This window comes from Anguilla anguilla, chromosome 1 (genome assembly GCF_013347855.1).
Source record: "Anguilla anguilla isolate fAngAng1 chromosome 1, fAngAng1.pri, whole genome shotgun sequence".
Lineage (NCBI taxonomy): Eukaryota > Metazoa > Chordata > Actinopteri > Anguilliformes > Anguillidae > Anguilla > Anguilla anguilla.
This window is the reverse complement of record NC_049201.1, coordinates 59,821,840-59,849,012: the sequence shown is the minus strand read 5'-3', so window position 1 is coordinate 59,849,012 and position 27,173 is coordinate 59,821,840. Positions and strand designations below refer to the sequence as shown.

General features: G+C 39.8%; 1 protein-coding gene and 1 long non-coding RNA gene across 3 annotated transcripts in view; one reads left to right on the top strand and one right to left on the bottom strand.

Annotated features, from left to right (window-relative positions):
• Positions 1 to 26,814, top strand: part of samd12 (sterile alpha motif domain containing 12) — a 51,845-nt gene extending 25,031 nt beyond the window's left edge. For both annotated transcript variants that reach the window (XM_035389896.1, XM_035389887.1), the window contains exons 4-5: positions 1,008 to 1,148; positions 23,909 to 26,814. In XM_035389896.1, coding sequence (XP_035245787.1) covers positions 1,008 to 1,148; positions 23,909 to 23,931 — 164 coding nt within the window. In that variant the 3' untranslated portion in view covers positions 23,932 to 26,814. The remainder of the gene's footprint in view (positions 1 to 1,007; positions 1,149 to 23,908) is intronic.
• On the bottom strand, positions 13,862 to 15,350 carry LOC118212219. The gene is made up of 2 exons (XR_004762185.1): positions 15,258 to 15,350; positions 13,862 to 15,098 (listed from the first exon to the last, which is right to left on the bottom strand). It is a non-coding gene; the product is annotated as an uncharacterized LOC118212219 (long non-coding RNA).
• Positions 26,815 to 27,173: the final 359 nt, after the last annotated feature.

Here is a 27,173-nt window from a genome sequence, read left to right as displayed (position 1 = left end):
AAATACACACTAGCTACCATTTTTAAAGTGTTTGGTATGACTTGGCCAGGAATTGAACTCAGTTTTCTGGGGTCAAGGCAGACATTCTAACCATGAAATGGTTATTTCAGTGGGGAAAAGGGCACAAGAAAGAAAGCTCAATAGACCGAAAGAAATGCAGTCAATAAAGGAGAATGGTCATTTATGTAAACACACGCAAACTCACACACGCACACGCACACACACACACACACAACACACACGCACGCACGCGCACATAAGCTGTAGAATTGAGCTATATCTGTACAATCAATGCATGCAAAATAATTCTATGAGCTCAGACGTGCTACATTTGTCTCTGACTGGAGAAATAGCACTGAACGTTGTAACATAACGACTGTACTCAAAAAAGCATGTAAAAATAGCCTGTTCATGGTGGCCTGTCTGGAGCAACCTTCAGCATATTGGATAATAACAGCCGACTAACCTTCACAGTGATTAATTACGCTATTGGTTTATAGGACACAGCAACATTATGGGATTTTTTTTGCTTTAAATATGATGCATGATCCTACTAAATATAGATCAATCAAGCTAAATTTTTGTTTTATTTTTTGTAATTACATTGCTGAGTCCACAAGGGAAAAATGATAACATTGAAATGAAAGATTGTGCCACTTATGAAAACAAATTTTACAATGACAAAAAGTATGACCAACTAAACAATGGCAATTTATCAATTACTGCGAACAATTGGCGCTTGACATTCATTGAATGGATGCATGTGATTTATATTGAGGAACTGGGTTCAGCTGAGACGTGGGATGAGAAAGCCCCGGTCAGCAAGGCAACATGGTCCACTGCTGTTTTATTGGCTCGGGTCATCAATATAAGGCAATTTAACAGATATTGGTTTAAGGAATTAAGGGGGCACACAGAGTGGAAATGCTGATGTCTTGTTTCAGTTTGGCTCTCTGCAGCCCCCTCCCCCTCATGCCCTGCGCTGTCTCTGTGCCCCTCGCCCCCAGGCCGAGCTCTGATGAGGCTGACGGACAGGAAGCTGGAGCGGATGGGCATCATGCAGGAGAGCCAGCGGCAGCACGTCCTGCAGCAGGTCCTGCAGCTGAGAGTGCGGGAGGAGGTGCGCAACCTGCAGCTGCTGACGCAAGGTACGGGCTGCTGCGCTGACCCTGGATCAGTCCCTGTCCTTTTTCAGACTATTATTATGGGTCTGGACTAGCAATGGGTTAGATAATCCTGGATCAGGTATTGGGGGATAGACAGTGCAGCGCACTGATATCCATGTAGGGGCTCTAATTTTTTGCTTGTCACTCATGTTGCTTTAAGTGATTTTGGTAGATTTTGTATTGTGTAGTATTTATGTCTCCTCCTAACTTTCAATTTCACTGTAAAAATGTAATATGACAACTTTTTCATACAACATCATCTGAATTTCATAAACAGAACACCGCTTTGTCACAACATTGTGGTCGTGTTTTATTGTCTCATTTATTTGGGATTGTCCATCTATCCATCCATCCATTATCTATACCAACTTATTCCTGGTCAAGGTCGTGGGAGGTGCTAGCGCCTATCCCAGCATGCATTGGGCGAGAGGTAGGAAACAAGTGGGATTGTAATTTCTTTCATTCTGGCTTTGTGTGTCCATACCAGAATTGTGTCAGTCAGTTGGCTTTGGGCTATTTCATGGATTGGTCTATGAGTAGAGTCCTACAGTACAGCAGTAGGATAGAAATGGCCGGGTGATATAACGGGAGTGGAAGTGAACTGGGTGATTGTGTGGTAGGGAGAAGCTATCTAGTGGAAGTGAACTGGGTGATTGTGTGGTAGGGAGGAAGCTGTCTAGTGGGAGTGGGGGCGGTTGGGGAAAAGAAAAAACGACTATAACAGAACGGGAACCCAGCGAAAGGCACCTGTTGGTGTGTAAGCCCTGTGGCGGGTAATTGCAGGTGGTGATTCATCTCAGCTCTTAGACTGCTGACACCGGTGCTGTTGCTGCTCATGTAGCTGCCTGGGAGCGACCCTGGTTTCTGTTGATGGGCAGCAGAGTTCTGCTTGTGTTCCCTCAATGACCTTCCTTCAGCTGTGCGGTCCTTTTGCCGGTGGTAAAATGGCCGAAGGTTATGCGGCATAGTGGCTAGGGATCTAAAGAAGCAACTTGGGCTCACCATCAGAAGGTTCCAGGGCTCCTATTTTAATCCTGGTGCTTAACCTGAATTATATTCTTCCATGTGTATATGCATTTTAAATTGCTTGGTTTTAGGACATTCTATAAATCCATGGTAGTATTCTACTTTAATAAACAGTGATTGATTATTATAATTCTGGCATTAGGGTGACATGGAAACCAGTGAAGGACAGTCGATGGTGCAGCCAGTTTACAACACGGGAGGTGATCCAGGCATAGTGGTTAGGGAAGTGGGAAGTCCACATTTTCAGAGTTACTCCTTTGATACAAAGTGCTTACCTTTAAATGCAGTTGTAAATATGTGATTGTGTGAAAGGAAATATGTTTGCTAAATGAATAAGCAATGTAATATTATGTATTCCTGTGGTTAAAAGTTAGGAGGAGATCGGAGACGCACACAGTAGTGTTTTCTATCAGGATCATTTTGGTATGGAGAAGTCAAAAGTCATAGGACAACATAACCTTTAAAGATATGTATTTGTAATTTTGTGATTTCGCAGACATTTTAGCTGGAAAGGCTTACAAAAGTACACTATTAAGGTAAATTATGGAGAATGACAAGGGTTTATTCTTTATTTCAGGAATTAATTTACCCTTGTGCCTCAATTTATTTATGTCTCCAATTTCCTTGTGAGGCTAACATTGTATGTTTGTTTTTGCACGTCCTAAATATCAGCACATTCAAGTATGTCTCTCATATCTGAAATTGTGTGAAAAATGTTCATCTATTGTAACAGTTATTTTTTGAGAACAGAAGCAGCAGTAAATATGGATAACAAAACAATAGTAAATATTTAGAGTTATAAAATCTCAATTATAATCTATATTTGCACCAGATGTACCCTACATATTCTTACATTTGTTTTATAGATTATTACAAATAAATATGCTGATGCTTAACGCCACATTTTCTTCGTTAAAAGGAATTACAGTTTCTATTTTATGTTGTTTCATTAGCCTGAAAAGTTCAGTGTTTTTTATGCACACTCTTGCACCCTGATTAGCTGCATTTTAAAAGGCATCCCTATTATACGCAAATGACCCTGTGCTTTTCATGCAATTACATTCATTACTCCTGCCTTTGAGCCCTCAGAACTCCAGTTTCATTAGTAAATAATTAGAGCTGATGTTATCAGCGGTTGCGTTTCCAGGGCATCTGTGAGTTTGGGTGTTGTTTTCTCCCGCCGCGTGCTCTCTGCGTCCGGTCACGTCTGTAGAGCGACGGAGAGAGACTCGGGCGGAGAGGAGATGTGGATTCTGAATTCTGGTCCTTAGCTCTGGGTCCGAGGGACCTCTGTAAGGGCATCTGTCGTACAAGATGTGCAGGGGTCACGCGCATTCCCGAGCGGCAGGAAAAATCCACCCTGTGAGTGAGGGTGGCAGCGTGCCGAATTCAGTATAAATCCCATCCTTGATAGGGCTTCTGCTGAGCAAATAGTTTGATAATGTGGCATAATTAATCATTTCAGTAATTAATAAATTTGTGAGTGCAAATTCAACCTACATTCAGGTATACATTTTTAAACTGTAAAATAAACTGCTCATACTTTATCAAGGAGTAGTCGAGTAAAACCACTGAATCCGTTGATACCTACATCTAAAAAGCTTTTTAGAATCTTCACTGACAACATCTCCTTTCAACAGCTATGAGACTTCAAGTCTCATTGCTTTTACAGATAACAAACCTAAAAATTTCATCTCATCCAGCAAGTGATTTATGGTGCTATTTGTCTGACAAGGGATGAGACAACCCACTTGCTGATTGTGTGATTTTGCAGCAAGCTAAGGGAAGTGTGAAGCAGACCTTCTCCTGTTGGTGCTGCATTCATTAATGTGTTAAAATGAATTATGTAATCAAATTATTCCACTGCACTAGTCTAAAGGAGTAAGTGCTTTATTTTTTTATAAAAATAATAATAATATTAATGATACGAGTAGTCCAGCCTTGGGTGTTTGACTGTCCCTGAACCCTCTTCCTCATCACCTTGCCTCCTGTCCTCACACTCTCCTTGCACCCTTGCACCCAGTGTGAGGGATTTATTAGGCAGTCAAACTGATGTCAGGGTCACTCTGAGAGCCATGGCAGCTTCAATTATAGGAAATTCCAGGGGGAGAAATATATATATATATATATATATATATATATATATATAGCGAAAGAGAGAGAGACGTTTCTACATTCATTGTCATTTCTATTAATTTGCGAGAGATACATATTATTAACTGCTTACACTCAGAATGTTTCCTTGTTATTAAGATAAGTGGCACGGTTACTTGTGTACAGTTACTATTCATTTTTATTTAGAATTTGAATAATCTAGAGCGATGCTACCAACAGTTTTGGAATGTTATCCATTTACACAGCCGGCAGTGAAGCGAGTCAGGTTAAGATCCTTGCTCAAGGATACCACAGCTGGGCCCCCCTGGGGATTGAGGCGCATGTACCCTTCTGATATACGTTCGTCTGCCGGATGCCTGCTGTGAAGCCTATGGAGGCTTTCCGCCAGTGTTCACGATTGCATTTATGTCCTGAAATTAATCTGTCAGTCAACTTCTACGCTCAAATGGCCAAGGAATGAAGCTGAAGTCTTTTTTATTTTTACACTACTATTATTTTATGGTGTCTCCCTTTATTATCATTAATGTGTTTTTATTTCCAAAAAATCCTCATAGGTACTAGGCATATTTAGGCATTTTTTAATAATGAAAGACTGTTTTTGTTTATGACTTAGGTGCTCAGTTCTCCTCTCTTTAAAAACATCCAAGCCTATAGTGTGTGATAATGTCTTTGCATTATTCAGTCTCACTAAAAGCTCATTGGGTTTGCTGTAAATCTCCCTTCACACAAAAATAAATTTCTTTCATTTTTTTCTGAGAGATTAATTCTTGCTACATAATTGTCCACGATAAATCAAGAGATTAAATAGATATAGATAGGGTTTCAGAACTTGATACGTCTATAGAATGATTCAACCCATATACTACCATGAAGATGTCGTATAACAAAGCCTGTTTTATAGCTTGTTTTGAATTTCTGAAGTGTGTGTATGCTGGCTTTTGTTCAACCCAATTATGCTGTTTTAATTAGTCTAATTAAATAGATTACACAGTTACACAGATGCTTTCCCTGGAATACACTGTAGAAAAATGTTTGTCTAGAGTACATGTGACATTCATAAATGTTTTTGAAAATAAGAGTAGATGTTTGAGGGAAAGAAAATCGCACACATTCCACCCATCTTGAGTTTATTTCAGTTTGAGAAATAGAAATAAGGAGTTTGTGTGCTTTTCTAGGATGTTGTAGTATTGGATATTCCAGTGAGTGAAGGAGAGGTTGGATGGCACTGTATTTTGGGAGAACATGGTTCTTGATTTACAGGGTCACATCGCAGGAACGGCTGTGCTACGTATACATGCTGTAACTTCACCTGAAGTCCATTTAATATCCTGTCCTATATCTGGAGTGTGTTATATTAAAAAAGCAGGAAACACACAGCTGAAAAATCTCTATCCTGTACACCCATCAGCAGTATCAGACTCATCAGCAATAAACATCCCCTGTCGCCTGTTAGCAATAGGCTATTACTCTGGTAAAATGGATAACTTCACATCCTTCACAGTAAGACACAGACTAATTTAGAGTAGAAAGTGTAGTTTGTTCACGTCTCGGCTTCCTCGGTTTTGGGTTAACATTTAAGCTGATCAAGATTGGTTTTTAAAGAATGTATAACACGATTTGCAAATGTAATTTGCTTCAGTCCACAGAGGGGAGTTGAATTAAAGTAATGGGTTATGTGCTTTGCATGAGGGCTTGATGCAAGTTGCAAAACCTGGAGAGAATTTAAAATGAGTGTTTTTAGTTTAAGAAAATACGTATTTTTAAATCCAAGCTTTACAGTCTATGCCTGACTGGATTATGTATGAGACTTACCTTAATAGCACAATAGGTTTGTGTTTTTATTTATGAGCTTTTTTTTTTTTTTAGCTTGTTTACTACCAAAAAGCGTTCATTGGCAGAGTTTTGAGCGATCAACTTTCCTTCCGCACAGCCTACACTGCTCTAGCGGTGTGCAAATTCCCCAGAGGGATTGTGTTGGGAAGTGAAATGCATGTAGTTCAGCTGGAAGCGGTGCGTTCTACACTCCCTCCATCCCTCCTTGTGTTACTGTGTTTGGATGTGACTGAGGCAGTGAGCTGTGGGGTACACACTGAGGCAGTGAGCTGTGGGGTACACACCGAGGCAGTGAGCTGTGGGGTACACACTGAGGCAGTGAGCTGTGGGGTACGCACTGAGGCAGTGAGCTGTGGGGTACGCACTGAGGCAGTGAGCTGTGGGGTACACACTGAGGCAGTGAGCTGTGGGGTACACACTGAGGCAGTGAGCTGTGAGCTACACACAGGCAGTGAGCTGTGGGGTACACACTGAGGCAGTGAGCTGTGGGGTACACACTGAGGCAGTGAGCTGTGGGGTACACACTGAGGCAGTGAGCTGTGGGGTACACACTGAGGCAGTGAGTTGTGGGGTACACACTGAAGCAGTGAGCTGTGGGGTACGCACTGAGGCAGTGAGCTGTGGGGTACACACTGAGGCTGTGAGCTACACACTGAGGCAGTGACCTGTGGGGTACACACTGAGGCAGTGAGCTGTGGGGTACACACTGAGGCAGTGAGCCGTGGGGTACACACTGAGGCAGTGAGCCGTGGGGTACACACTGAGGCAGTGAGCCGTGGGGTACACACTGAGGCAGTGAGCCGTGGGGTACACACTGAGGCAGTGAGCCGTGGGGTACACACTGAGGCAGTGAGCCGTGGGGTACACACTGAGGCAGTGAGCTGTGAGGTACACACTGAGGCAGTGAGCTGTGGGGTACACACTGAGGCAGTGAGCTGTGGGGTACACACTGAGGCAGTGAGCTGTGAGGTACACACTGAGGCAGTGAGCTGTGGGGTACACACTGAGGCAGTGAGCTGTGGGGTACACACTGAGGCAGTGAGCTGTGGGGTACACACTGAGGCAGTGAGCTGTGGGGTACACACTGAGGCAGTGAGCTGTGGGGTACACACAGGCAGTGAGCTGTGGGGTACACACTGAAGCAGTGAGCTGTGGGGTACACACAGGCAGTGAGCTGTGGGGTACACACTGATGCCAGAGAGTAATGGCAGTGTGTGGGCAGATGGGTAAACTAAAGAACAAATGGTTGTGAACTGCAACAAGTATATGAAATGAAAATAGTCCTTATAAACCAGGAAAGATGAACAGATGGATGCTTTAGCATTAAAGCAATCTTAAATTATATAACTCTGCTGTCGTCATCACAGTGGCAGCTTATGCAGTTTCCTCTTTTTGAGATCCTTATTGTAAATTGAATAGGATTCTCTTATTTTCACAGATGCAAAAAGGAGCATTTAGCAGACCAGAGTTACATTTTCCATTGACTAAAAAAAGCTGTAAATCCACCTTCCCCTCTGTCTGTCAGGATCTATTTAAAACCAGCAAGTTATTGAGGGAGCAGAATAAGGGAAAAATGGTACCTATTATATAATATAAAACAGTCTTTATGCCTTATTTGACACATTGAGAGATGTAGTTGTTTTTTTCAAGTGTTACAAGCAGTTGATTTTGTCATTTAGGATGTATATTTCTCTTTTTTTATTCGATATTTACAGATGTCTTGAATGTATTTTTATTGCTGAGCTGTGCCATTGCATAGTAAAATAATGTGTCTTCATTAACATATATATGCAATGCAATTTCAGTTGGAAAAGCAAGTCGCTAGATGGTACCTACTGAGTAGGCCATAATTTTGCACTGAAGGAAGCAACTAAAAATAATGGAGGACATACCTGAGTTGGTCCAGAGTGAAATAAAATAATGTAAACTGGATCACTTGGCATCACCTGTTGGTGTAATGCATTTGGGAGAGAGCAGAACAAAGGCCTATATTTTTTGAAGCGAGATGATGGCATGTAAGATTCAGAAAGCTTCAGTTTTCAACCACAGATACATAAAAATCACCTTGTAATTAATTTTCGGTCCAGCTATTAAGGACTGAATTACTGTATTATCCCCCCCCCCCCCAGTTGTGCTGCTGTTTCATTTTGCCTAATTCCAGATGCAGTGCAAAGATGTGGGGGACCATTTAATACATGAATTAGGGTGATTTTTTTTATGCACATGATTCTCGTACTTTCTGTTCAGAAACATTTTTTGTTTGCTTAGGTGGGAAAATAAAATTTTTCACTTCAAAATCCACATTCCACTCATAAGTGCACATGAGAGATGCTGCTTCAGTGAAAAACAAAAAGATGTTGATTATCATGTCACTCTGAAAGGCATATGGTTTGCAATTGCAATTTTGTTGCTCTTTCAAGACACTGAGGACGGCTTAGGCCGAAACATGTCTGTCTCTTTGTCCAAATAGGAATAAAAATGAAAATGATTTTGTTGCGTAGACATTCATAATCTATATCTATTCATTAAGACTGCGGGCTCCCGTCTTTCCTTTCTATGATTATCTATTGGAAGCCAACGCACCATTTATTTGTTTATATAGCCTAGTTTGTTAAAAACTTCTTTGAGCGCATGGGTTGGTAATTCTTTTTTTGATTATGTATTTACGAAAAATGCCATCTATGTTTCAGGCATTTTATACTGGCAGCAGTTTACATTGTTTGTACTACCTAATTAATTTAAATTAAAAAAAACTATTCTGATGTTTCCTCCCCCTTGTACTCTATCTTGTATCTGTTCACTCTAATGGCTTAGTGAAATATGTGGCATCATGGTTGAGCGCTGTGATTACAGCATGATGTAATCTTGTAGAATTATTTATTTGTCTAGCCATTGCTCTGTTGCCTCAGTCTTGGGAGTGTTAAAAGCAGTGTGGCATGAGGCTGCACGGTGGCTCCTCCTGTTAAGGCACGGTTCTACTGCATGGACATCCCATCTCATCTCAGCACATTGGCGCCCAGTCTGTTATACCATAGGAATCTGGAAGAATAACAAAAATAATACTGCTGTCATTAGCGATTTCATTTTAATGTCTTATTGTCTTTTTAGGGCTGAATGAGGGTATAGCTTTATGATGCAGAAGCATGTGTCTTCGTGGCTGAAAATAGGTTATGCACTACACGTAGGTGCCAGGTCAGCAGCATACGCAGGCAGGCACTTGGACGCTCGCTCGCTCACTCATTCTTTACAATGAACCGAGGAGAAAAATTGCACTCCATTTCATATCTGTAATAAGGGAGGGTAGCAGAATTTATATCCCAGACCAGTCTAACATCTTGCCTCCTACATTCTCTGTAAATATATATGCATATATTGTTGTTATTATTATTATTATTATTAGTAGTAGTAGTAGTATAAGTAGTAGTAGTAGCATCAGTCACAACAGTACTAGAGGCTGCTAATACATGCACTCTGCAAAAACAATATTTTCTATTTTAAAAAATTAGGAATAAAGAATCGAGAGCGGATTAGCACGGTGTCCTTATGACCTTGAAGAACAAATTCATTTTTGATTTATGCTGAAGAACATGTTTGGGCATAATATATCCTTAGTCACGTTCTGGGTTTGTCTGTACAGAATCTTGAAGAGAATCAAACTTGAGTTCTGTGGGAACAACTGTTTGCCAAAGGACACTGATGAAAAACTGGCTGAAGGATCGTGTATGGCAGCATTTTAATTGTAGCTTGCCAAAAATGACAGAGGGATAATTATCTTCCTAATAACTTTCTTGTTATTTCAGTTACTCAGTTGTCTGAACATGAAAGCCAAGGGATTGTTCTGCTTTATTGTTTGAAAACTCACATGACCTTCAGGAAGAGAATAGTTGAGTGAAGTCAGGTGTGACCAAGTGAGGCATCTGTTCAGGTTGTCTGAACACCCATCAGGCTTAAAATCATGACATGCATTCAAGAAACAGTTTTATGAAAAAAAAAAAAAAAACCTTTGCTTTTTTTGGGTGACAGCGCGTACTTGTAATAGTGCCAAGCTTGTCACCAGCACGATTTGGATTCAATCACAGTATTAATTGAATGCAATTTGGATTGTTCAATTCAGAAAAAGTGCTTAATCTGTATTGATTTAGCGGATATCCAACAATGTAAATAGGCAACATCTACATTGTGGGCTTTGTAGTTCCCTGGATAAAGGTATTTGCTAAGCGATTGAATAATGATAAATAATAATCTGTTCTATACAGCTTCACCCAGAACTGGATCACTCCAGCTCCAGTTTTGTTTTGAGTGTCTGTTCTTTGTGGTCATTTCTTACACGTTACAGTACATGCATGAAAGCATGTTTCTATCTGCCGCCTAGCAGGTTGCTAGGGAACAGTGGGTTGCTACTGTGCATTTGATGCGGGGAGCCGCTCTCAGGTACTGTTTTAAAAATACATAAATCTGACGCCGCTGCAACATTAATCTGAATTAATTTGATGCATGTTCCTTTCATAATGAGTGTATCTGTCCTGAGGGCATAAGAAAGACATTGAACCTCAACTGGGAGTGATTATTCCTCCTTGTGGGAAGATGGAAAGCACTTAAGATTAAGTGTTAAAGGAGAAAAAATAGGCTAAATAAATTAGTCTTTGTGGTATCAATCAGCATTTGTCTCTGTTTATTTCACAATTCAATGGCAATTTTTTATATAGTTGGGCAAGTTCATAAGCTCACCAAACTGTGTTTTAATAAGAAAAAAAGTGTTTTCTTTGTAAGTTACATTTAATGACAAATGTTGATTGAATGCAAGCCCCGGTTTGTTGCAAGCTGTGCCTCTTTGTTTTAAAAATATATAAAAGATGGTTATGAATGAAAAGCCACTTAATAGTTCTAGCATATATCTTCAGTATAAGCCTATAGAATTTTTTGAGGAGGAATGCAGAATTACCTTTTTATGGGAAGGTCAGTCAGCTCGCACTCAGCTGATGAACATGGAAATGTTGTCTTTGTCATCATTCCTGAAAATCCCATGAAGATCTCATGACTGGGAAGGCTGGGATGTGTGGATAAACCTTAAACCTTCACTGTTGAAACAGTGTTGTTTCCTTTTTTGGTTCACTTCCTGTGGATGTGCTGGCACATCTGACCACTACCAAAGGTGACCTTACTTCCACAGTCTGAACAGAAGTGCAGTCTCTGCATTTATCTGGGGATCTTGTTGCTTAGTGACCTGATTGTTTGGTTTCTTGAGTTGTGTGAACAGTGAGGGTCTTCTTCTGAAACCTGCAGCAGGCTGAATGCCATTACACATTCTGTTGGGCCACTGGGGGATTTCTGGGTTAAGCCCCCCCCCCCCCCCCTCCCCCCCCACACACCCCTTTGTAATGGTGGTCAGCCTCAGAGGTGTTGTTTTCACATCTCTCTCTCTGATGCAGTTGTCCATCTCACTCTCACTAGCTCCTGTCATCCCACATCAAAGGGGTATTGCGTTGTCTGTAGTGATGAAAGCCAGTCTTCATCTCAGAGGGTATTCAGTCATATTATGAAAAATTGATTACTTGGATTTGTAATTTCTATGCTTGTTATTGAAGACAATGTGTAAAAATGTTTCACTTTTTCTTCAGTATTCACGAGAGAACCCGAAAAGCTTGCTGCATTCAACATCTCTCCTCACCTGTGTGTGTGAGTGATTGCATAGTATACCTAAAACTGTAGCTTCCCATAGTGCTGTGAGCTCCAATTCTATGTATTCTATGTAGTAGTAGTAGTAATAATAATAATAATAATAATAATAATAATAACAACTTCTGTAGCAGAACCATGTTGGGCTCTCTCTTGGTGGGTGACTTGCACCGTGTACATATCAAGCTACATATATGCATTTATACAACTGAATAACTTCAGTTAGGTAGTTCCCCTCCTGTGAAATGAACCTCCAATAAACAATCAACTGCTATTTTGCTCCCTTTTAGGGATTAGAGTGGGCTACTTGACAGTGAAATAATTTTGTATATCAGGTAATATGAAAAAATCTACAGAGATATTATTCGACTTTTATACGTTTGCTGTATAATATCCAATATTGTGCATTCCCCAAATGAAGAATTGACTGGTTCAGAATATAGAGGTACAGTTATTTCACTCTATTTTTGCACTTGCGCCATTTCATCACTCAGTAGATATGGAAGAAAAATAGCATGTGTCTGGATGATGGATCCGGTGTGAACACAGCAGCTCTCTTTGGAAGGCTGCTAGATGTGGTGAGGAAGGGGTTCTAGTCTGTCACTGTTATTCAGGTTTTCCTGTAGAGCTGAGGTCTGCCTGCACTACCTTTGTGTTTTTTTTTTTAATTAAAAAAAAAAAAAAATGTTTGTATGCTACTTCTATTTTTGTTATGAAAACCAAAGTCTGTTTTTTAAAGAATCGTGAACACAAGTTACTCACTTATTCATTGGAAACGCAAAGAGAAACTTGTGCTATATCCTGAATATTTAAAATATCAAATTAGCTAGTTCTTGTTTGTCTTTCTGAATTTTTTATAATACCTTACACAGCATGCAAATAATGAACTTGTTCTCATGTTACACGTCTGTGCCATTGGAATTTCATATTTCATTATGTACATAGCTAGCTGGTGAGTTAGCTTGATTTATAGCCCACTCAGCTAGCTAGTCGGCTAGTTAACCAGCCTGTCAGCCCCCTAGTTAGCAGGCTACATAGCTGATCAGCAAGCTAGATAACTCGATCTGCCAGGCTTAGTCATACACATTTCCCCCTGCAGAAAACCGAAACATAACTGACTCCTTTCAGCTTTACTGCCTGTGACAATATTTTGGTGTTGCTATACCCATTAGCCAAAATATTCATGTATTTGCATTGGGTGCATCCAATTAGCTTACATCGTACCATAATAAGAATGTTCATCCGCAGAAGCTGAGCTGTATTGATGCGAGTCTGTAAGTCTATTAGCTCTCCCTTCCTGCCCTCCATCACCTCGCCAGAGTGACAGGGGTCAGGGTCTGTGTGTTTCCGCACTAATGCTGCTGGCACTACTCCAGGGCCTAAACCGTTTGATCTGCCGTGTAAACATTTTCCAGCAGAAATATAATTAAAATCTGAGTGTGCAGTGTAATAAATATTCAGTTCTGACAGTAATAGTACATGCTATCACTCAGGGACTGAGAGCTGACTTCCTGCCGTGCGCAGGCATGCACAAGGAAAGAAAGAGAATGGAAGAGGGAGAGACGCCAACATTTGAGGGAGGGTGAGAAAGAAAAACTGCGTTCTCCTTTGCATAATTAATTCCTAATTAGTGTTGTTCCCAGAATTTCCAGATGGGTGAAACATTACCTGAAAAACTGTGCTTCTGGGAGAGGGCACTCAGAGTGCTGGTCTGGCAGCTCTGTACACTGCGCAACTGGCACCCCCAGAGAGAGTGTGCAGATACATTTTTAAATTACAGGTGTTCATTTATTTTACATATTTTATAAGTATGTTTACATTGTTTATATCCTGTTGGAAATGGAGGCAGGGAAAGATTAAATGCTGATTTGTTCATCTGCCTTGGCACATTAACACATTTTATGTTATACTATCTTAAAGGCTTATTTGAATTTGAAAGCGAGACAGAAATGAAAGAAACCTTGTGGTGGGGCGAGAGAGTGAGAGAGTATGCCCTGCCCTTTGATAATAGGTGCTTCTGAAGTTCAGAATTTAATCTTGCAGGCCACAGGGGGACAGGAAGATTTTATTTGAACATCACACATTGACAACGATACCCAACACACTGGGGGGAAAAAAATTGTTTTTCAAAAACAAATTTTTCACAGTTTCACATATCTGGGAGAGATGTATATCTGTGTTGCGGGTAATGAAGTGTACAGTAACTCCTGAGCAAATGAAATAACAGATACACTGCTGAAAAATCAGGAAGGAATAAGGAATGTATCGTCTCTACATTGATTAAAAAGCTCTTCTTTTCTCCGTGTATTGCATTCCTGTAACATCTGTTGTTCTAAAACAAGCAAGCGACACAGCGAGTGGAAGATTTGTGCACGCCATCCTGGTCTGTAGATTTATTTTCTCATCATACTCTGTGGCATCTTTCGTCTGGCAGAGGGGCAGTCGTTCGTGGGACTTGCTTTTACAGTCGGTGTGATGACTGCCAGCAGAAAGCAGTTATCAGCAGCCGAGCACCGCAGGGCGAGAAAGGTTTACGTTTCGCCAGGATGTGATGGACACCGCAGACATCACAAAATAAGATTTAATAATTAAAAATGAATAAGGGTCATTTGTTTTTTAATTTCTATGTTGCACAAAAGAACATTGTGAGCACCATAATTCATTGCACAGTAACACATTTTTTGTTATTTTGGTTCTGTACTCTAGCACTTTGCCATTGTATCCTTTCAAACTCAATGAGGTTGAAGTGCAGACTGTCAGCTTTAATTTGAGGGTATTTTCATCCATATCGGATGAACCGTTTAGAAATTACTGTCCAGTGAATGATGGTGCTCACTGTACATATGCATGTATACAGTACATGCATATATACATACAAACATACACCTATGAAATGCACAACCCATGGCCAGGTCCCACAGCTAAAAAGCTGTGAACATATTTCTCACAACATTAATTAATAAATTAATAAATTACTTAATTACATTGTGCCTATTTAATACAGAAGTATCTTGAGCAGTTATTTTACCGGATACCTTTTTTTACTCTTAATACATTTTAGCGGGGCTACTTTTACTTTAACAATAGTACATTTTCTCAGAAGTAACAATACTTGTACAGTTTTTGAGTACTCTACTCTGAATTAGACAGCTGGTTAAAGATCAGTAATCATCAGTCTGAGTTAATAAGTTCAACAAATGTTTGCTTGCTTTTCCATGAGCAAGCTGCATCGTCCTCAGGAATTTAGGAGGGACAGTAGATGCAATCACTTGGCCAGCATACCTGATAAAACAGACATGTGTTCTGTCACAATATCATCAATCCTGTTAAAATCTATATCATGCAACAAAATATATTATCGTATTGCCTGTCTGTATTGGTCGGTGATAGACAGCACATGGTAGCTCCTCACATGGTGTGGTTTCAGTAAGCCTCACTCACCCATCATTAGTCTAAACCCTCTGTCTCTCTCTGTCTTCCACTCTCCATCTTATGAGGACAGTAAGGATGAATGCCAGACAGCACGGCATCGCCTGTCGCAAGTCATTAATCAATCCTTTACAGTCAGGGAGTGAAAGATTAGGCTTCTGGGGTCTGCAGAAGGCTTGGAGAGATAAAGAGACGTTCACACCCAGCTCAGGCCTTGGCCCTCTGCTGCCGCGTTCATTTCAATGCTATAATTAAAGGCCCTAACAGAGCAACACATCTTGAGCTTAGTTTATACTATGTGCATACCTAAGGTCCACACTACTTAAGTAATCTCATGGCATGTTCAGAGGGCAGTCCTGCATAATTCAGTACTTACTACAGAAGTGTTCATGCGTAGTCTATGCAAGAAATGTTTTCAAATCCCCTTAGAGGCAGGGATGCAGTCTTCAGCACATGTGGAATCTGTAATCGATCCTGTACATGTAGAGCAGAACTTGGCTAAGATTTCAGTTCATATGTATTTTTTTCAGCTACTACTTTTTGATTTGTGTTCTCCCTTTCATGGCAATCACTTAGTGGGCTATTACGTTTTTTACATGGGTAATATGGGTGTTTGATAACCTTTTACATTCAATTCAAATCATTTTTTTAAATGACTTTTGTGTTTACTTGGGTCCCTTTGTCTGTTGTATTTTGTCTTAAGATTTGAAACCATTCAGATTGACAAATATGCAATAATGGAGAAAATAAAGAAGGGGCAAATTTTTTTTTTTCACAGCAATGTAGTGACAGACCATTTTGTTGATTTTTTTTAAAGGGTGTTCAAAGCCGTTCTAAAATGAAAACACTTATGAAACCTATTCACCTTTCACAAAATATCACTGCTCACATTTAACAAGAGAAAGATTAAACCAACAATATCATATGGGTTATTTCCTTTGTTAGCTAACATGATGTACAATATTACCATGGAAATGGGTGAATATGTTTACGGCAGGGGTCCTCAATCTTACCCAGAATGGGCCGTTGTTGATGCAGGCTTTTGTTCCGACCAAGCAGTAACATGCCTGATTCTACTGATCAACCAATAGAGTCTTTGCTAAGGACCTTGATTAGTAGAATCACATGTGTCCCCACATGTGTTGGAACACAAAGCCTGCACCCACACTGGCCCTTTCCTGATAAGATTGAGGGCCCCTGGTTTAAGACATGCACAATAAACAGAAAAAGTAACCTAATTAGCTCATAGCTACAGTATGTTTGTGCTGGTGTGGTAGTACCTGGAGCAGAGCCCAGGACTCCACAGGGTTTTGACTGGGTTCCAGTGGTTTTTCTTAATAAATTAATAAAACCTTGAAGGAAGATAGGTGAAGGGGGTGGGGTGATGAATTTAGACTGTTTATATATAATAAAAATAAACCTTATCAGAAGTATCTATATTTTATGAATACAGTTTTGTGTTCTTTTACTGTTGAAAGTTGAAAATATAAAAAAAAAAAATTCCCCCAGTTCAGAATCAGGCCAGTGCTGATTAATAATAAACACCCAAAACAGCTCTGAAATTCTGAAAAACCACTAAAAATCTCTAGGGCTGAGCTCTGAAAAGTCAGTAAGTTGGTCTCAAAGCTCTGTTAAAAACAGCAGAATAGACAAAATTTGGGAACAAACCAAAACCTAGAGAGAATGAAATAAGAAAGAATAGAAGGTAAAGAACTAGAGACAGACTGCAGGGGTGTATTAATGACAGGATAAGTGAGGGAATTAATGTGTGGCATGAGAACCAAAAGACAGAATACACAGTGCTGTATTTAGAAATAATCATCTCTTATCCTAATGGTGCCTAAAGAATGGCACATAAGACTGGCTCTGCTTTACCTGTCTTCCTGACTATAGTGTATCATTTCATCCGGGGTTAGGAGCTCCACCCCCCACCTCACCAGTATAGACCACATACATTTCAAAAGAAATTATAGCATGCATTCTCTTACCTGTGGTGTGGCATAGTGGTTATGGAACTTCAGACTGTTACCAGTGGGTGGTGGTGTTCTTCTAATGTTGTGTCGTTCTGTTGTAGTTTCAGCAAATCTTTTACCCTGATACTTTAATAGGACAAATTAATAGATACAAGGTCATCAAATCAAATCAAAATTGATTTATTTAGCACATTTCACAAATTGTCACAATATGCTTCACAGACAACCCTGGCCTAAGCCCCCACAGGAGCAAGCCTAAGGCAACAGTGGCGAGGAAAAACTCTCTGTAACAGATAGGAACGAACCTCGGAAGGAACCAGGCTCATCGGGGGAACACATCCTCCTCTGGTCGGCTCAGGGTGTAGCTTTGTGACCAACATGGTCAGTCAGTCAGTGTTCACATTGATCAAATTAGTGGCAGCTAAGTGACAGTCCTGAGGTGGCAGCTCAGATGATGGGCGGGGCCGGGTGGCGATGGTGGGGAACGGCAGGCGGTGACGGAAGTGGGCAGGGTGGAGGCGACGAAAGAGAGGCCGGACCGCTGCGGTGGAGGAGTCTAGACGACAACATTCTCAGGATTTGGGGCAAAAGCCCCACCGGCAGCATGGGGGACAAAATTGAAAGCAACAGGGAGTAAAGTAACAGGGGTATGATTTGGGGATTACAAAGTGGCCCCGCCAGGAGTAATCTATGGCTGCACAGCTACTAGGACAGGGATTGAGAATCCATGCAGGGAGACAACCATACCCACCTATCAAGAGCCAGCCCATGTAAAGCAGGGTCACAGCTGACTGACAGGTGACAGTAAGGAAAGGATGCACCCCACAATGCTCTATGGCTACAGGCTTCTCCCACTCTGTCTCAAGACTATAACTGATTATGAGCCTGAGCATAAAGTTGCGTTTTTAATCTAGATTTAAATGGTGACTGTGTCTGACTCACTTTTTGTAAATTTTGTATGGGTGTTCCACAGTAGTGGGGCTCTATTGGGTAAACTACCACCCTTCTATTTTTTAGATATTCTTGGGACTACCAAGTAGCCTACGTCCCGAGAACGGAGTTAGAACGTCTTGTGGGCTTATAAAATCACCTGCTAAGGAAGGAAATCTGTATTTTTGTCTTATTCAGATGATTAGTTGTAGTGATGTTCATATGCATCGAAAGCTCCTCTGTTGATTTAAAAAATATTTTTTACGTTACAATAGTCACAGTTAGTTTTGTATTTGATGTGACCTCAGTGAACTCCCTAGAGAGAGAGTGTTATACCACTTGTGAATGTTCATGTTACTTGTCATTTTTGCATCATTATATGGAAGGCAAACATGGAAATGTCAAGTTTTATATATGCATGGGGCTGTTGTTTTAATGCATGGATGAGCCTCCGTGGTCAGCCTCACTGCTTGATGCACAAGCTCTAGTGTCGCCCAGGGATAGGACGGTTGCAGTCTGGAGGGATGTGAGGTGCCCGTGTATTGTCTTTCTCAGGCACGTCTGTGCCAGCACAGTTTGCAAACTGCAACCTGATGAGAAGCAGCAGGTGACATGGCTTGCTTCAGAGAGAGTACATGCTCCCCAGTCAACAACAGGCTGTGATGAACATTGAACCGTGATCATTATTGGACATTCCAAATTGGAGAGAAAAAGGGGGGGAGGGTGGGGTTAAATCTTTGAGAAGTCCCCCGTAATGTTAAGCTTTTAAATAAATAGGTAGAAGGCCTATAGTATATCATTTTGAAATCCTCTCAACAAGTGCAGAGCCATTTTGTATTTGCTCATCCTCGAGTGTGCAGGTGGTACATGTTCCTGCAGCCTGCGTACTGTGGTGGAGCAGATGGAGTAAAGGCGTTCTCTTCAACCGCCAGTTAAATAAATTACCGCCAGTCTATTTTTGAGCCAATGTGCAAGCGTGGCAATCCTCAGTGCTCTGAGCGAGAATGTTCCAAATCACAGCAGGAAACCAGAGAAAATATCTCGCTTCTCCTCTTTCCCTCCTCATCCCTCTATCTGCCTCTTGTTTTTGGAAAACAAGTACGACTAGGCTTTTTGTATCTCTGCATCTGTCTGTGTGCTGTCAATCTCAGAATGAGTTACTGAGAGCAATGTGAAATTTAAGTATAGACACAATTTTTCTTATTTTTATCACAGTGTTTTTTCTGTTTTATTATATTTGACTAATCTACAGTGAATATGAACTTGCGCATGTTCTGTTGGTTACCATACTGAAATGGGATTGATATTCAGTATGGTCATATGATATCTGGACCTTTGGCCATTTGAAGGCTTCCACTTTGATGAAGGAAGTTATATATTTTGGTTTGAATGTGCACAGGCCCTTGAGAACTGTCATTTTCTGCTGCATATTTAGTGTCTTTGCTCATTCTTTTGTCTGTGATTGTGTATAAAGATCCCCTGAGCCTGAGTGTAGTTAGTCGCTAATCATTAATCACTACTACAACAACCAGCATCGCAGGAACACTTCCTGAGGTTGTTCCAAATCTTGTTGGTAATTATCAGTGTCAGGTGGGAAGTCTTCCTCCAATTACACCACACTCCATTCACTGTGTGTATGCTCTGTGCTTTAATGAGAATGAATATAAGTGCTGCAGAGTTGCAAATGTAACTGTAAAAAACTTTACAGTGCTGTTTGATTTTCTTTAATTGTATACAGGTCTACAAAACAGATGTCTGTAATGTAGCTACCTTGTTCTTTGTTCCATGTGTACCTTTGTTAAAGTTTCTGTTTGTTCTGTTAGCTGTCGGTTCTCAGGGGCTTCAGATAAAGGAAGGAAGGGACTTAAAAGCAAACTAAACCCCCCATGGTGCCTCCTTCTGGCTGAAAAAGTGTTGAGAAAAACAAAAGTTTGACACCGTGGAGAAAGACTGCAATCAGTGAGATGGAGGAGATGGCAAGACCCCAATTGCTCACTTTCAAGATATTTACTGCCCTGATCCTCTTTTTGTCCCCCCTCCCCCACACACACACACACAGCTCCAAATACAGAACTGGAATCGGTACAAATGATTGGAGTAAAAAACAATAAAATGGCACAGTCGTGTTAAATATACTTACTCTACATCTAAAGGTGTGTGAATGTGTTCTTTCTGTAGCACAAAACATTTGGTTGTTTATTCATCTAAACATAGGCAGGGAAAAGACAAACTAAACAATGAGACTGTTCATGGCGCCTTGTGTTAGAAACAATTTTTTTTTAAATCTCTGCATTAACTGTAGATGAAGCTGTTCTGATTTATTGTGATACCATTAAAGGGCAAAGTACAATATGCTTTTTTGTACTTGGTGATGGTGACTCAGTGATGTCTAAAATGAGTGGTGATTATTTCTCTATAATTATTTTTAATTTCCTTTGCAAGGCCATGGCATAGCTTCAGGGGGATGACTCCTTTGTTTCGTGTTGGGGGGTTGCTACACCATTTTGGGCTTCCATTTGAAACAACTGACCGGCTTGCTGTACATGATGCCTTGCTTATTTGGTTGGAATTCAGTGCAGGTTTTAAGATGGTTTAAATAGGTCATATAGTATGAATGTCACAGAAGCTGAAAATGTGTGGGGATGTAGATAGCGACAGAATAGCAAGTTTCTTAACTCTACAGCGATAATCCATCAAACTAAAAAACAGAGCGAAGACGAGCTTGCAATCAAATCCATTATAAAGTCATCAACAATGCTTTCAGCAATCAGAAAACAAAACACAAGATGCCTAAACCAATTGACGAGACATTTAAGAAGCAATATAAGAGAAACATCAACCCTGTACCATTTAAAAATGCATACATAATTTAGCATGTATCTGTAACCCTGCATCAGACATTGAAAGCCAATTTTTTGGGACATGGCAAATATTTGTTGAATGAATGAATGAATGCCTCTAAAAGCAAGGGGCGCTGCTGTTGTGCCTATAAGCTGTTATCTCCACTTATTGTGCTTTTGCTTGATTAAATACCCAGTTGTGTAAATGAATAATGTTTATCATTTCAGATTAGTCACAGCCAGATATGCAGCCAGATAGTGAAATCACATAGATCAGATCTCCATTATCATCATGAGTTCTCCAAAAAAATGATTATAATCTCAGCACTGACCTTCAACAAATGACTCCCTCATGAAGCACTAATCGCTGTATTATCGCTTATTATCTTGTGCATTTTTTTAAGTAAATTTTTACTTTGTGTATTTCCATGGGATTTTCTTGTGCTGAACCTGCTATTTTTATCCATTTTTAGTGCTTGTGCTGAGTGAGTGTTACTGTAAGTGTTAGTTCTGTTTTTTTGAGGGTGCTGACGCAGGGTACAGCATTATTTTAATGGTCTTACCAGTATACCATAAAAAGGTGCTTTTTATCACAGATCCATGACTGGAATGCTCAACAGCCATTATGAAACTGGTAGATTTATTGATTACTTTGTTACCTCATCTACAGTACATGCAGAAACAGTTTTATATAGTAGCAGTAGTGATTTAAGTAAATGTCTCATAACAAAATTAATTAACAGTATATATAGAGTGATCTCCATAATGTTTGGGACAAAGACATTTTTTTGTTGGTTTTGCTCTGTTCTCCACAATTTTAGATTTGTAATGAAATGTTGACATGTGGTTGAAGTAAAGATTCTCAGCTTTTAAATTATGGGTATTTTTATGCATTTGGTTTTACCATGTAAAAATGGAACTCGGTTTGTGTGTGTGTGTGTGTGTGTGTGTGTGTGGGGCACAAAAAAACTATGTTTTAAGTGAAATGTTTGCATTTGCCAAAAGCCTCAAAAGACAGGAAATGAAATTTATCGGCCCTCATGCTAACATCAGCCTGCTCTCCATCAAGGTGTATAGCACAGATCATTGACGACTCCTATGACCCTGAAAATGTCTAATGTACTTCAGACAACATTTACTCTCCACTGGGCAGATTGCTTAAGATTCAAACCTTCTCTCAAAGAGCCTTATTCATACTCTTAGGGTAATGCTCTGCACAGCATATTGTCAATTTTGGATATTAAAGCCAGAGGCAATATACTTACAAATTTTGCACTTTTATAAAGTGTGCTTCATTTCCATCATTCCCGTGTGTCCTATTTGGGACCACATATATTGTATTTGCCTTCACTGGAACTAAGGGGCCTAGCCCAAACCAAACCCCATGAAAAACAGCCCCAGACCAAGCGGTGTACAGATATCTTTGGTTATATAGTATTCAAGTCTGGCTGTGTTCAATCAGCTGAATCTATCAATTAAATTTGGTTAATTGGTTGATCAAGCAACTAAGGGAGCAATTGCATTTCCAGAAATGGGCATGTTATGGACAATTTGTGTTTTTTCATTCAATGAAATATTTTTTTTTAATGTGTTTTGTTTACTCTTTCCCTTTTTTCCCCATAATATTATATTTTGTCTAAAGATTTTAAACCGTTCAGTGTGACACAATAGAGGCAATAATAGAGGAAATCAGGAAGGGGGCAAACGCCTTTTCATGGCACTATAAATACATAGCTGCAGTGAAGGATACCTGGTAAATGGCATGTCTGTGTAAACTGGAATTCGCCGAAATAGCTGTAAAGATAAAAGTGCTTTTTGCTCATACCCTTCTCAACCTGAGCAATCTGTACCAGCGCCCAGAAGGGAGCATCTGAAACGAACCATAGAGGGGGCAACATTGTTCCTTTAAAAAAAGAGCTGGCTATACAGGGAATATTTCTCTCACACAACTCTAAAAGTCTCTACCCGTCGGCCCCAGTGATTTCAGAATGCATCTTTTTGTGCAGCTGAGAGCAGCACTCGAGGTTCAGGTTGAATTGAAATAGATTCAATAAAATACATTTAAAAACGTGTTAAAACTAAGTAGTCAACATCAAACCTATTTAATTTCTTCAACATAAGCATATGTTGCTGCAGCTTTGAATAGATTGCATTGGTGTTTTTTTTTTCTTGCATAGCAACAATGATTTGTCCCAAGATACCTGTATGTGTTATTGTATATTTCATTTAAAGGGAATGTGAAAGAGTCCTAATCACACCTTTATCACACTTTCAGCTAATAACAGCGGTAGAAGCCTCCCACTTGTGCTTTGTACCACTTTTCTCCCATGGAAAAAAATGTATTCAATTCCTTTTATAATGTGAATTTGCGCATTCTTTTGCCAAGTGCATTTGCATCCCTAAAACAGGCCTGCCATGTGGACATAAATGTGCAATTCCTCAGTGCTTTCATGTAAACAAATCTACAGTTCATAATCCGATTCTCTCAAATTAATTTTTGGAAACATCAAGAAGCCCTGGGTTAATTCAAGGAAAGCAGCTGGGAATCTCTGGCAGATGCAATTTAGATTTAATCTTATTTAACTGATCAACCAGGTTTTGCTTCTCTCTCTCTCTCTCTCTCTCTGTATGCGTGTGTGGCAAGTAGTCATGTACTGCATGTGCATTGTATGTTCATCTGTTTGCTTATATTCAGAATGTAGAAATTTTGTAACTAATCAGTACTATTATGTTGTATGAGGAAAATATACAACATTATCTTCCTCCTAACTACACTCTCTGTTCATTTCTCCTGCCTCTCCTCTCTCCTTTCCTCCCTTACTCCTCCCTCTCTCCTTTTTCTCCTGTACTCCTCTCTCCACTCATCCTATACTCCTCTCTCCTTTCTTTCTATACTGCTCTCCTCTCTGCTGTGCTACAGGATCCCTGGAGAGTTCACCATAGGCTTGAAAGTTCAAGAAAAGGATCGGTCTCCATGTCTGTCTCTCTCCACCCAGCAGTAATCCCAGAATACTCCGACACCCCCTGCTTCCCTCATGCCCTTCCTACAGCCCCCCATCTGGAGGGCCCCACTGCGTGCATGCATGCACGCACACACGCACACATGCACGCACACACTCGACTACGCACACGCGCGCACACACACACACAAACACGCACACTCACACACATGCACACACACACGCACGCTTGCACACAACCACGCGCACACACGTACGCACAACAGAAGACAAAATAATCATCAATGTATGACTCCACAAATAAAGGGCAAAGATGACTATAGCAGCAACAAACACAATGAATTGAAAATAGTGTGTGCCTGTACACTGTTAACTCTTTTAAAGTAGCACATTTAATGTTTAGCAACCTGTTACTGTATATAAAATAGCCAAGTATGACTAATCAGCAGATGTTCAGATGAACAGGTCGAAAGCCAGTCACATATCAGGTAGATCTGCCTTTATTTTTTATTTTTCCTCTGACCAGTCTGCAACAAGGGATGTTTCAAATTGAAATCTAGTAGATACTGCATTTTGCACTTTGATGTTTTTTCTCATATTCTAATGTGCTTAATTAAGTGCATTTTAAATTCTGTGCTTTTGGTCTTTTTTGATAGTATTTATTTTTCTTCCTTTACCGTGCTGTGTGTGTGTACAATCTAAGAAAAGTTCACTGTGACTCGGACCAGATGTCTTAAACAATCTCAATCCGAAACTGAGAGTAGCATCCCCATCTGCTGTCTTGGTATCCTGTGTGGTCCAGGTCTTCTCTGGAAGAGCTCTAAGCAAAAATGAAAGGAAAAAAATGGGTGAAATCATCTTCCTTTTTCTCTCCGTTCTCTCACTACATCGGTCAGTGACAGTACTTGTAACCAACTGAATTGCACTGAATAATTTTTTTTTTTTTGCTGTGGAGCACAACATCTTTTGATTGGATTCCACAAGTCAGTACCTGACAGTACATGGTAGCACCATCTGTTATGTGGTTCATTAAGCCTCACACTCCTTACAATATATCGTAGATATCAAGCATCTTCCAGAAAACAATATGGAAAGGAATGAACTTCAGAAAGGTAATAGAAAATCAATTGACAGATACTTATGTCACCATGATTAAAATCATGCTTTGTTAGCATTACTTTTAAAACTTTGAATCCATAGTGCAAAAAATAACTTTTTTGTGTTGCCGGCAAGTTATTTATTTTTTGAAACGTTGGATAGCTACAAGCATAGAATTTGCTAAAGCGGTAACATTGTTATCACAATGTTATATTCTGACTGTGTCTTGGGTTGTCTAGCAATAATAAGGCAAAATAAGTTTAACAGCAGAAAAAAACTATAGTAGTCAATCTATTATATTTGTGACCCAGTCAAGGTGTTGGAAAACACCAATTGCTTGCTTTTTAGCTTTCAGTAAATTTGCTAATTTAGGTATTTGTGGGTGAACATTAAATAACATAAGGTGAGGGAAAGCTATCTACTGTATGTCATACAACTTAACTGTCGTACAAGCTAGCTGAATTGTTAAATGGTGTCACTAGAGAACAGCCAAAGCAGTATCCTAATGTTACCTAGCTACCTATATTACAGGTGTTTTTACCCTTTTTTCTGTTTTCTTCTGATTGTCCAGAGTTAGCTTGGAATGGGCAGCACAAATTGTTTAGCTCTGACAGACCGAAACAGCTCTGAGCTTAAGGCCGATGGTGAGTCAGTGATCATGACATCAGAATGCTACTATAAAAATGATTGAAAAGAGGTTAAATAGCAACATGTCAAAAATATATATATATATCAAAAATTCATGTTCAGACATGAATCCTAATAAATTTACTTTCTGTGTATCTTAAAAGTGTAAAAGTGTAGATGCTTTTAGAATATTTTAATTAACATTCAGAAGTTTATGGGGTAATTTATTTTGCTTTTAGCCTTCAGCAAAGTAAAATAAAACAGTCTACACAATGCTTTTAGCCATCTCAATGTTATTTTTTCATTTGAAACAGATGGAATCCCATAAATACTTTAGCCACAGCCTTGTCATTCTCTTACACTTTACCCCAAGTGGAATAACCTGCACGCAAGTGGATTTTTATGGTTTCACACCCACAGCTTCACCTTATTTCTCCCTCACAATTATTTTAGATGTAGTTTATCGAAGGTTTGCCAGTGAAGAGGTTCTTGTTTACGCCATGTACTTAGTTAAGTACATAACTATGTAAGCCTGCTATGCCAGTGTTATTAAAATACAAAAGTAATTAATATATATGTTGAAGGATTTAATACAATAAATAATGTGTAACAATATTGTATTTACTTTGTAAGTACATATAAACGTAGACCACTATAATATAAAGTGTGATTGAAAGGACATAAGGTAAAGAGGGATAGAGAGGAGTAAAGCCACAAAGGCACATGCACACTTCACAGCTGACAGCAGATGCAAACTGTTGTTCTGGTCAGATTGTGCATTTTTATATCAGCTCGTGGGTTCATTTATTAATTAATCTATTTTAATTTGAAAGTTGTCCCAGGAAATGCAATTACAGACTTGTCAGTATGACTAGGTGTACCCCAGGCCCAAAATTAAAATGTAAATTTTTTGCCAAGAGGGACCTGATAGCATGTTCTTTGTGAGGTTCTAATGTTTTCTTTGACATGGGCATGCACATCAACTCCTCTTCAGTCTGCACAAATCTTTTTATCCATGCCTTTGAAGGGTGCCTGTTCGTGAATACTGCTACTGAAAATCTGTGAATAACTGCAAATCTGTGAATAATCACAATCATATCGATGATGTAATGGTAATATAAATAAATCCTGTTAGAGCAAAGCTGTGTTTTGTGATTCATCCAATGTGCCTGATTCAGTTTTTCACATAATTGAAGAAATTTGAGTTGGGATTGAAGTTTAAGTAATTTTTCAATGCTATTTTGAGAAGTTGGTCCAAATATCCTTTCACCCTTGTCTTCGCATATCTGGAATTTGATATGTGCCTTCGAAGTTGTGAAAATGGGAAATTTTGCTGAAGATGCAGAGAAGAGGGACTTCTTCGCCTCTAAAATGCATTGAAATATCACATTCTGTGACATAGGTGAGTCTTGTGCACTTCATCAGTGACACTTTGAGTACATCTAGGGCTGCATACATTATCATATACCTCAGATAATTTCTATTGTGAATTCCTTGGTC